Here is a 12,736-nt window from a genome sequence, read left to right on the forward strand (position 1 = left end):
AATGATTTCTACTTGAATAGATTTTCACAATTATTTCTATATATGTTCCTTCTCCCATTCCAAATGTTTTCCATTTTACGACATGTATATTTAATATAAAAAGTGTTTTTCGTTTGCATTTGGCAGTGAATTGAAAGAGCTCTTGCAATTGCAAAGATTCCAGAGATGTCAAACTCATCCGACTCAGATTACGTGGTAAATGTAAGAATAAAAAATATTAAAATTTTACTCTTATAGCACTATCACCCTTTTAGCACGGCCCATGCACGTGCACATACAATTAATATTTTACTCCTACAAATTCAATTATAAATAAAAAATGACATGTTTTAGAAGCAATATATATTAAGATTTATTATTTCTCTAAAAATATGTCTTTTATATTGTGTAGGAAGAAGAATACAAGGAAGATGATGAAGAAGTTGACAAGGTAATACCTAGATGGATGCAACCCTTCCTCCAAGCATCCTACTTCACTTCTTGTCAAGAACACCATGATTTAGAAAAGAGCGGACTGAATAAATTCTGCGTGACATGTATTGCACCTATATGCAAGCATTGCATTGAAACAAAGGTCCATGAACAACATGACTTGCTAACAATTTATCATCATTCGCGCAAGGATGTCGTTCCATTGGAACAAATCAAGAACCATATCCGTTGTTCCCAAATTCAGGTATAATTTAATGTTTTTCCTATGTATGTAGGAGAGGATTTAGACGATATAATATACTAATTGTCACATGCACTAAGTTTTGTCCATATAGTTGCTTCAATTCATGTATGTGCAGAATATGTGCGACCAGCGTGCACGAGATTAATTAGCTCAGTGATTTAGTAGGTAGTATTTTAGAGAAGAATATGTGAATTTTGTGTAACATTGAAGTCGAATTGAGTGGTTGAATTGTAGGTATACAAATGCAACAGACAATGGGTTGTGGCACTTCATCTACCCGAAAGCAATGAAGCTGGAGGATCATCAAGATCACAACATAATGAGAGTGATGAAATCTGTAAGGCATGCAAGAGAAAACTACACAAACGTGGTGATGGGTATCACTTCTGCTCCATTGCCTGCATGGTATTAAGCAATCAAAATCAGAGTATTTGAATGATAGCTAATTTAACAACATAAATTACAGATTTTCAAGTGTTAATAAACATTATTTTCAGGTAGAAAATGAGAGAGAAGAGGCAGAGATAGAAGCACCGCGTGGTGCAATGATGAGACACAGAAGGAAAGGAATACCTCATAGATCTCCACAGTGATTGATGGATATGTGAAAAGAGTTGCCTTGAATTGCCTTTGTGTTGTCAGATTGGGAGTGTATATAAACTTGAATTTTAGTGTCTTTAAACAAATTTGTAGAGTATAATTAAATTAAGCTGTGTTTGAGCTTTTATCATGTAACTTTTTAGTTGGTTGTTGTGTTTCTAAATTCATTCCTGTCAAAATTTCATTTGTTATTAAAAAAAAAAAAAAAAAAAAACTCTTGTAAGAACATTTTATTAGGTTTACATTCATACATAACGTACCAAGTATTATATGTCATAGAAAAATAATAGTAAACATATATATAGCTTAAATAAAAGAATAATAATAGGCTATTAATTGAAGAGTTAATCAAATCTCGTAATTATGATTTAAAAAATTATCAATCAAACACTAACTATGATTTTGATTCTTATTTCTGAATTCATGAACCAAACACACCCTAATTTGTTCCCTCTCACTCAACATATTCCCGTTCCAACACCGTCAACCCTATTTTTTTTTTCAGTATGCCATAACCATTCCTAGTTCTCTTACCATTCAACTAAGCTTTTATGCTAGAAATTAGAAAGTCCTTGCAAATAATCCGATTTTATTCAGATATATTAAAAAAAATTAAAAAGTCAAAAAATCTTTTTGTATGTATTTTATTACCATAATATTATTTAATCACTCTAAAATATGATAGCAATCTATATATATATATATATATATATATATATATATATATATATATATATATATAGGCTTTGGTTCCCATGAGGTACCTAATTAAAATGAGATCATGAGATCCCATCACTAGCATTCACTCATTTAAATTTGATGGCTTAGATTAAAAGAGATTTAGGAAATAATTTTGGTCAGATTATAAGGATAGGGAGTTTCACGTAATTTTGAATGTGTATTTATTTTTGGGTAGAATATTAATGAATTATTGTGCATAGTAATAGCCAACCTAAGAATGGTAATAACTATTACTGCCATGTGATTACATAGCTACAGCAATTCCAATTAATGTAGTGACCGGGGAAGGAAACGCCGGTGAGGGACTGTGCATGCCGAGCTGAAAGGGTGTAGAAGACGGCGTGGTGGCTTGTGCATTGCGTGTGCAACATTGGGTATGTGGTCCTTAATTGGGTTTTTAAGTTGTTTATTTACATAGTTTGTGCATATGTAAGTTATGGCGTGTGCAATAACTGCGTAATGTGGTCCTTAATTGGTTTTTTAATCTGTTTATCTTCATAGTTTGTGCATTTGTAAGTTATGGCGTGTGCAACAACTGAGTAGTGTGGTCCTTATTTGGGTTTTTAATCTATTTATCTTCATAGTTTGTGCATTTGTAAGTTATGGCGTGTGCAACAACTGAGTAGTGTGGTCCTTAATTGGGTTTTTAATCTATTTATCTTCATAGTTTGTGCATTTGTAAGTTATGGCGTGTGCAACAACTGAGTAGTGTGGTCCTTATTTGGGTTTTTAATCTATTTATCTTCATAGTTTGTGCATTTGTAAGTTATGGCGTGTGCAACAACTGAGTAGTGTGGTCCTTAATTGGGTTTTTAATCTGTTTATCTTCATAGTTTGTGCATTTGTAAGATAAGGCGTGTGCAACAACTAAGTAGTGTGGTCCTTAATTGGGTTTTTAATCTGTTTATCTTCATAGTAGTGTGGTCCTTAATTATTGGTTACCCATGTATACTTGATAGGATGTTGGAAAGACTACTATGACTTTGAGGAATGGATTCTTGAACGTGAGAATAATAACTCTTGTTTGGACAATAAATTACTCTGCAAATAACTGTGTTGTCATTTCATGTAATGCAGAATCTCAGTGTGTAATATCCTCCATGTTCATCAAGTATGAGATGTATTAGTTGTAATTAATAAATAATATGTTTTCCTAACAGCAAAAACAAGAATGGAAATGACTGAAAAATATTTGTGGTCTTTGATAAAGAAGCTTGAAAGCTATTCAAGAAAATCCACTGGCTTCAAAGCTACCTGGACTATTTGTCTATTTCAGATGAGTGTTGTTGAGAAGTGGAACCAACACATTGTTTTTCCTACCAACTAATCTCAATGTTTCTTCCTGCTCTCCACATCCCACTTCTATATAAGCTTGCCCAGATATAACCCAGACCATAATCCAAGCTGAAATAGAAACAAAACATCTTCACCACCAAGAATGGCTCATCATCTCAACCCATCCTTTCTCCTGCTTTTCTTGATCTCTCTGTCACCGGCGCTCGAGTCCAGAGACCTTCTGGAGATGACATTGCCAAAGCCTGAGCTGCCAGAAATTCCAAAACCAGAGTTACCAACATTCCCAAATCCTGAAATCCCAAAACTAGAGCTTCCAACATTACCAAAGCTTGAAATCCCAGAAATCCCAAAAAAAAAAGAAAAAAAAAAAAAAAAAAAAAAAAAACAAGAACGAAACCCTAACCCCGTCGGGCGACTCGCACACGCCGCTACACGCAGTCGCACACCCCGAATTAAACCAAATTTGACATAATATACTTAAAATTAAAATAGAAAAATGATTTTGCTTATAGTTCATACTTTTACGTTTTACATTTTCAATTATCTATGTGCTTATGCTCCACAGATAGGGCTTCCGAGAATTATTCGCCAATATCTATGATATTCTGTTGCCCATTACATCAAGGATTGATAACCTTCCATTGAACGAATTTCACAAGGATGTAATTACTAGTACTGACTAATAACATATTCTACTTAAAGCAAAGAAAAACAAATGCAGCGAGCATTTTCTACTTAAAGCAATTAGAATGAACATAGACAACAAAATGTGCAATACTAAAATTGTAATTTGATGGGGATTTCTTTTCCTCAAAATATGGACCTTTAGTTACGGTTGAAGAACATCACCCACAATAATGAATGGCAGATCATCATTTCCCTTAAAAGCAATTAGCCTGAACATAGAAATGATATAATATAAAATGTGAAAAACTAAAATTGTACTAAATTCAAAATCACCAAAGAATTTCAAACATGGTTATGGAAGAACAAATTTCAACATAAAGAATGGTAGTGAAAGGATACATTAACCTACAATACTAATATGATTAATATGAAAATGCAGTGAGCTACGAATTTAAGAAAACATGAATATGCCTAGCACAAACCAAAAATCAACAGAACTGTGTTCATATGTACACCCATAATTCAAAACACACTAATCACAAAACGCGCACATACCCGCCTAATAAAAACAGACTCGTAATAAAACCCAGTATATTAAAATTAAAAAAAAAAAAAAAAAAAAAAAAAAAAAAAAAAAAAACTAAGAACCTTGGAGACAAACCCTACCGTGGTTCTCAAACAATGGAGCACTGCCGCCCACCGCCGACGCCATACTACGACCTCCGGCGGCCTCCACAAAACTCTGGCGAACGGCGAGTGCCCACCGGAAACCAAGCCTACCCGCCACACTAAACCCATCGTGAGATCATGCGAAACCACCCCATCGTCGATCATGCAAACTCCAAGACCCGAACAGCAACAAAAATGCAGAAAAATACCTTCAACAACACTTGAAGCAGCACTCCTTCAACGCTTAGACAGCCCACAGGAGGAAGTGTTGCAGTATACTAGGCAACGACTTCGTATCTCTGCGAATTCACCGTGAAAACCGATAGAAGATGCGACCTTTGCGTATACAATAACACATAATGAATAAGGAAAAGAAAACCTAACATATTTAGACTCGGAGAAACAATTGATGAAATTATAAAATTACCTTGTTACCCCTAATTATATTGAATAATAGCCATTTACAAAACAAATATCCTAGAAATCTAAACCCTTCAAATATAGAAATGGATGCTCATGATCGAACCTCACCGGATCTCATTTTAATTAGGTACCTCACCTGATCCAAAATCTATATATATATACATATATATATATATATAGCAATATACTGATGGAAAACAATATATATAGCAAATACCAATGAGATTATATTTGACTTATTTTAGCATTATTTTACAACAATGTTTCCTTTTATGCACATGAAACGATGGAAAAACATTAAAAGAACAATTTCAGTTATTGTAATTTGAATATATAATTAATGAATATAATTGTACAGTGGGAAAGTAAAAATATTATTTCATTTTATTAATTTTTTGTTTCAAATAAAAAGTCGGGAAGTAAAATTACTAACATTATTATGTTATGATAATTTATAGATGTTTTATAAATACCAAATTTCGGACAGAAGGTTTCAGTTAGCGTAATAAAAATATCTATATTTATTAATATTATAATATATATGTTCTTTAAAAAATTGAAAAAAATGTTATATTCAAAAATATTAATTTAAATGGAGTTCTAGTACATGTACTCCCTAATCTTATTCCATAAATTTTACTCCCTGATGTGATGAATTCTTATAAGTTATTTTTTTAGAAAAAATGACACGTTTTCTCCCGAGTTATATGCTTATAGCACTTTTCTCCCTAAGTTATTCATGCATCCACATTTGGCCCCTCAATTATTATAAAAGTGTCGATTTTTTCCCTTGATATATTAAATGGACATTTCTACCCTTAAAATAAATATTTTATTTATATCTCTTCTTCAACAAATTATTGCTTATACGTAGGGACGACCATGGTTCGGTTCAAACTGAACCGGACACTATAGCAATCAAATCGAAATTTTTTTGTTATGATTTAGAACCAGAACTCAATATTTGGGTTTTCGTTTATTAAAATCGTGAACTGGAAAAAATGGATCCTGAACTGTGAACCGGAGGTTTAAATTGGAACAACTACTAGCATTAGCTTAAAATTAGAATTATAATATTTGTAAATAGTGTATGTTTTTTTTCGCATTTATACTGTCTCTCACATATAAGTATATATAACTGCAATTTGGTTTTTATTTTGAACATTCCGGTTCACGGTTTTGGATCCAATTTGAACTGCTAGTTCAAACTTTCTTTTAAATTTTTATTATTTTTTTATTTTTAAAATATTCTAAATCAACAATTAATATATTTTATTTTTTTCAATTCAGAACATGAACTGGTAGCTTCGATTCGCAATTTTAATAAACTCTAATTATCGAGTTCCGGTTCTAAATTGTCATCTTAACTTTTCTGTTTGATTGCTATAGTGTCTATACGGTTTGAACCAAATCGTGGTTATAATTTGTTAGAGAAAAAAAATGAAATATTTATTTTAAGGGTAGATATGTCTGTTTAACATATCAGGGGGGAAATTGCTATAAATATATAACACAAGGGGGAAAAAGTGTCATTTTCTCTTTTATTTTTTTTATTTTTTTTATTTTTTTATGTAGGTCATGATACAAGTGTTTACATCAAGGTTTTGCGTGTAGGAGTACACATTAGAAATACGAAATGGGAGTACATGTAGCATTTTCCTTAATTTAAATGCTCTCTAACCACTGCCAATGTTGATTGAATCCTGGATGCTAACAAATACTGTGACTATTAATATAGAAAAATGTTAATTGCCTGTGCATCTAACATTCATAAATTTATGATTTATGATTCTCCTCCTCGCAAATGCTCTGTCGGGTCGGAGTGTGGGGGACCCTTAGGATTGGGGTTCAGCCTTTTGGAAGAATGATCTATGATTCTCGAATTTGACAAATTTTAATAGGTTTATTTTCATTTTTTATCTTTTTTATTTCACACCACACAAATTTTTGAGTGGTAGATGTGAGTCATCTAGCATTGTCCATTAAAAAAAACGTACAAAAAGTTCTAATATTTGTTAAAAATAATTTTTTAGTATCTTGAGGAATAATATTAAAACTATCTTATATATTTAATAATTGACTTTAACAATATTTATAATTTCACCCTTTAAAAAATCCTTTTAAATAAGATTTAACATTTTAACTCACATTAAAAAAAAAAAAAAAAACAGTTTAACTCACATTAAAAAAAAAAAAAAACATTTTAGCTCACATTAATTATAGCATACATAAGTTAACATTTGTTCAGATACTCACCAAATTAAACAACGTGAGTGAGAGAATATGAAATTAAATACTTAATGCTATCTGGGATCCTCCAAACATAGTGATTTTGCTACGTTTAGTCCTAAATTTTTAGATTACTTATGGTCCTTCGACTTTCAAATTGTTACCATTCGTGATCCAAGTTAACCATCTATGGTTCTTCAACTATCAAATTTTAACCAGCAATGTTCCTTCTAGGAGGACCAAGGTTAGTTAACTTTGTAAAGTTGAAGAATAATGGGTGATTATTTCGATCATAGATGGTAACAATTTAAATGTCGAAGGACTACGAATAGTTAATTTGAAAATTTAGGACTAAACGCGACAAAATCACAATATTCGAATGATCTCATATAACATTAACTCTGAAATTAAAATATCGTGACAGAGATTATATATATGAGAATATTTATTATTTGTTTTTATATGCTAAATAATATAATTAAATAAGTAAAAACCATAAATAATTCTGCATGCGATACTGCTGGTATGGAACAAATAGTAAAGTGGTATTTACTTCATGTGCTGTAAAGACAAAATGGATAAAATCCGCTATCTGTAGCACATTGGAATTCTGCCCCTGGTTTTGGAACCTTTGACTCATCGAACGTTATTATAATATTATATATATAACCCCACTCCTAATTACAATTATATTACAACAATTAACATACTATATTCCCTTTTTTTTTTTTTTGGTGAGAATGCAGGAGTTCCAGGCGGGCATTAACTGATTCTTTTAAACCTAGCACCATTGACATTGGTCGAAAGGAGTCCCAAGATGTCTTCAGGAAGAGCCTTTAATACAGTTGTACTTGTATCTTTAGTCTGACCAAAATTTACCAGAAAATCAACATATTTATTACCTGCTCTCGTCACATGAAGATTTTTCGGGAGTTATTAATGGCAGAAAAGCTGTCTTGAATGAAGAGAAAATTTTTGGGAAATCTGTTGATTATATATATATATCTAAGAAAACAAGGGTTAAAAATAGTGTATATTTTGGAGAAAAGCTAGAGTTGACAAGAGAGAAATGGCGAACATGGTTCAAAGATTGTACGAGACATGCAAGGATGTTTTTAAAAATGGCGAAAGTGGTTATGTTCCACCTCCGGCCGACATCCAACGGTTGACGGCAGTTCTAGGTATGAGATTAATTAATTAATTAATTAAGTTTTGCTTTGTTTAATTTCTCTTGCCTATTAATATTAATAATTATGCACGGTCGTATATATAGGAGTTGTTTGATGTGATAATCAGTTTATTAGAATCTGTTTAGAAACATAGAAAATACTTTCTGAAAAATAATTTCAGAAAATGATTCATTTTTTAAAAAATAATTTAATTTTTTAAAATTATATTTTTCTATTTGATTGAAAGTTTAGAGATTGTATTTTTTTTTTTTTTTTGTTTGGTTCATTTGAACATATTATTTCTAATTGATAATCCTAATTTTTAATCACTACTAAGGGTGGTTGGAATTTGGAAAAGTTGAAAAAAGATAATAAGAAGAAAACTGTACTTTGTCCACTTTGTACTGGTCAAAAATAAATAATTTTTCCTTTCAAGCAAGAGAAATTACAAGTGAACATAAATATTTAGTATAAAATTTGGGAGAAGATAGATTAAATAAATTAGAATTATATTTTTTTTTTAATGTAAATAAATTAGAATTATATAGATGGGCTAAAATTTAAAATTGAAATTCATTATTCCATGCTTATAAACACCAATCATTATTGTGTGGACCATGGTCCACGTAAGTTGTGTAGATCATATTTTGTCTACTGTAAAATAATGTACATTTAGTACAAAAATAATGTACATTATATTCAGGGGATGTACATTATTTTTGTTCTAAGTGTACATTATATTGTATAATGTACATTCAGTACAAAAATAATTTATATTTAGTACATTAAAAATGTACTTTTTGTTATGGTCCACATAACATTGTGTGGACCATGATCCACACAATAATTTGCCTATAAACCAATCATTAACACGCTCAAATAATAATAATAATAATAATAATAATAATAATAATGCAATTTCTTCTCATTTTTGCAAATTTAATTAATTTATGATATATAGATATGGTACTGAGGGAAGTATATATATATATATATATGTTGAGAAGTGCATATATAATATGAATTGCAGATGGTCTGAACGCTGAGGATATGAATCTCACAAGTATTATGAGGGTTTTGAGGAGGAGGAGAAGTAGACAGCATGACCCTCCTGCTGTGATCTACATTCACATATATGAATGTGACCAATTTTCAGTAAACTTTCTTTACTCTCATTCATGATATATAATAACCAAAAAAAGAAAGAATGAAGCTATTTAATAATTATTATTGTTGAGCATATAATCATTAATGTGCAATCTAACTATCAGCTTAGCTTTTTAGTTGAGATGGGTATGAGAGTCATGCCAAAGGTCATGGGTTCGATGGAGCACATGCTTCAATATAATTATTATTTGATGGATAAAATAAATGGTGCAGATTGGGATATTTTGCTTACCAGCTTGTGGTGTAATTCCACTTCATGATCATCCTGGCATGACTGTGTTGAGCAAGCTTCTGTTTGGAAGCATGCACCTTCAATCTTTTGATTGGGTGGAAATAATGCCATCCTCCATCAAGGTGTCATCTGATCTCCCTCTTGTAAGATTCATATAGATAGATAGTAAAGCTTTAATGATTTTACTCATCTTTTCTCTTTCAATATAATCATCCCATATATATAGGGCAGCAGCCTCAGCCTGGGCGTCGATTAGCAAAGGTTAAAGTGGACGCAGACTTGAGTGCCCCCTGCGATGTGTCCGTACTGTTTCCGGCGGCCGGCGGCAACATGCACTGCTTCCGAGCACTCACACCTTGCGCCATATTAGACGTTCTGGGACCCCCTTATTCCCAAGCTCAAGCCCGAAACTGCACTTACTATCATCATTTCCCTTTCACACCATTTTCATCAGGTATACTATATATACATTCTCAATTTAATTAACTATGTTGAGTTCGTCTCATATAAGTAATATAAATGGAAGAGATTGTGTCATGCCACCATATATGCCTATAAATATATTACTTGTGTTATTATTAAAACTAATAAAAGAATAATTTTGCTCTTGTTGAATACGGCTGAAATTATGGAATTTCCGACCACCGGAAAGTGATCTTATATAAAGCAAAAAATGGTCGGAAATAGCAACAAAGGTTTTTTCGGATACCAAAAGTGGTCGGAACAAGACTTTCGACTTGATTTAAGATCATTTTCAAGTGGTCGGAAATTTCATAATTCCAATAGTGAAAAGTAGACACATTATTGCCGAATTTGTAAATTTTGTATTTTTTACTTTCTTGTCATTGTTAATCTCAACAAACTGTTATAATTCTAATTTATTAGCAGAAATATTATAATGTGGGTTCTTTTTATTGGTGCATAGACGGTGGAGAGTTGAATGGAGATGTGGATGGGGAAGGTTATGCATGGCTTGAAGAGAGGGCGAAGCCCGAGAGTTTCATTGTGGCTGCTGCACCGTATTCTGGTCCAACAATTTTAGAGAGATGAAATGCTTTATACTTAATAATCTGATCTGTAGCTTCTTTTTTTTTCTTTTTTTTTTTTTTTCAAAATTATGTATGCTTTATGAGTACTATAGACTGTTTTTTTTTTTCTTTGTTGCATTCATTAGCTTAGCATACATTAATGTGCTTCTAGTCTATCTTCTAGCTGCATGCATGAAAAAATTCTATTTTTTTCCTATTAAAATCACTGTTTCTAATAATGTTCATTACTTTCTATCATAGTATAAAGTTTTTCTTTTAATTCTTTAATATTAGAGTAAATACCCAAAATGGTCGCTCGACTATAGCTAAATTCACAAATTGGTCCTCAACTTTCAATTTCAACCAATTAAGTCCTTAACTTTGCAATTTTGACACGATTTGGTCATCTATCTATTTGACCGTTTGTTGACCGTGATCGACGATCTCCAGAAGAACCTTCAGCTCTCGTCGGAGCACGTGGAGGCCTCCAGGATGACGTTGCACCGGTTCAGAAACACGTCGTCGGTCGTCTTCTTCGCTCTGGTACGAACTCAACTACATTGAATCAAAAGGGAGGATGAAGAAAGGCAACCGGATTTGGTAGATTGCTTTTGGCAGTGGATTCGAATGTAACAGTGCGGTCTGGAAATGCAACCGGAACCTTAAAAACCCGATGATGGACCATGAAATTACATATATATCATCAAAAATCACAGTCAACAAACGGTCAAATAGACAGAGGACCAAATTGTGTTAAAATTACAAAGTTAAGGACTTAATTGGTTGAAATTGAAGGTCGAGGACCAATTTGTGAATTTAGCTATAGTCGAGGGACCATTTTAAGTATTTACTCTTAATATTAAGTACTTTTACATTGTAAACTCTATTAGATATAAATAAAGAATCATACAATAATTAAATACACAAATAAGTTAAAGCAAATACAATAATAAGTTGGGGATGGAGTAAGACAAATCTATTTGGTAGAGCTTCTTTTTTTTTTTTTTTTTTTTTTTTTTTTGTGAAAGTTAAGTGGTAATTTCATTAGAAATAAGTCACAATAATGTCAGGAGGGATTAAATCTCAATACATAGTAGTATGATGCTGGAACGTTGTAGATGCTAAGGTATGTGCTAAATAATTGTTCGATCTAGGAATAAAATTAAACGAACAAAAACCAAATGAAGTTGCAGCTGCTCGGCAGCTATCGATAGCATAGCCAACGTACAAACGGAACATAGATGGTGGCGAAGTGAGATAATGTTGTAGTGTGAGGCAATCCGTATAAAGCTTTACAGACTCCTCTCCCCGATTCTTTAGCCATGACAAAACTTCCTTGCATGCAATTGCCTCGACCATGAGCAGTGAGAAACAATCCTGAAGGGGCGTACTGAATGCTGCCACATATCCCCCGTTTGCATCGAGGAGGACTGCACCCGCCGTTGTCTTGCCTGTCTCGTAGAGATAACCTGCATCGAAGCGGCAAATCCTTGGCTGAGGGGTGGCTACCGCGGCTGCCATGGTGGCGGACTGCCCCTGCAGTACCGGCGGTGCATCAACTGGGGCGGCAGGCTGGCCGGCCGGCGTCGTTGCTACGGTGATGTGCGGGTTCGCTGCCATGCTTGCATGGTTGCGATGGCTGCCACAATCAAACTCCTCGAGCGTGGAAGGCAGGCATCCCAGACCGCTCCATTCGGTGCTCTCCATATGTGATATAGAATCGCGGTTGCATATAATATTCCATTAGAGTCAAAAATATCTAGAAGATCACCAAACTCATCATGAAAAATATTTGTCACACTATTGGGTATTGGAAGGTTGGATAATCCCCAAATGGCTTTTGCATAATCACACAACACCAAAGCATGCATAATGTTTT

General features: G+C 32.9%; 1 protein-coding gene and 1 long non-coding RNA gene across 2 annotated transcripts; one reads left to right on the forward strand and one right to left on the reverse strand.

Moving 5' to 3' along the window:
• Positions 1-37: 37 nt before the first annotated feature.
• On the reverse strand, positions 38-3,591 carry LOC109191873. Its single transcript, XR_002056004.1, has 3 exons — positions 3,435-3,591; positions 1,061-1,065; positions 38-48 (listed from the first exon to the last, which is right to left on the reverse strand). It is a non-coding gene; the product is annotated as an uncharacterized LOC109191873 (long non-coding RNA).
• A 4,434-nt stretch (positions 3,592-8,025) lies between these two features.
• Positions 8,026-10,896, forward strand: LOC109191872 (plant cysteine oxidase 2-like). Its single transcript, XM_019342547.1, has 5 exons — positions 8,026-8,442; positions 9,461-9,585; positions 9,811-9,951; positions 10,061-10,283; positions 10,755-10,896. Exons 1-5 carry the CDS (start codon positions 8,331-8,333, stop codon positions 10,877-10,879), a joined length of 726 nt encoding a protein of 241 aa, XP_019198092.1. The 5' UTR covers positions 8,026-8,330; the 3' UTR covers positions 10,880-10,896.
• Positions 10,897-12,736: the final 1,840 nt, after the last annotated feature.

Source organism: Ipomoea nil, unplaced genomic scaffold (genome assembly GCF_001879475.1).
Source record: "Ipomoea nil cultivar Tokyo-kokei standard unplaced genomic scaffold, Asagao_1.1 scaffold1721, whole genome shotgun sequence".
In the NCBI taxonomy this organism is placed as follows: Eukaryota; Viridiplantae; Streptophyta; class Magnoliopsida; order Solanales; family Convolvulaceae; genus Ipomoea; species Ipomoea nil.

Excerpts from the sequence above, each read along its gene's own strand:
- LOC109191872 (XM_019342547.1), top strand. The coding sequence starts at position 8,331 with ATGGCGAACATGGTTCAAAGATTGTACGAGACATGCAAGGATGTTTTT. Across the intron at positions 9,586-9,810 it reads ATGAATGTGACCAATTTTCA|ATTGGGATATTTTGCTTACC; the intron begins GTAAACTTTCTT and ends TAAATGGTGCAG. Across the intron at positions 9,952-10,060 it reads TAATGCCATCCTCCATCAAG|CAGCCTCAGCCTGGGCGTCG; the intron begins GTGTCATCTGAT and ends TATATAGGGCAG.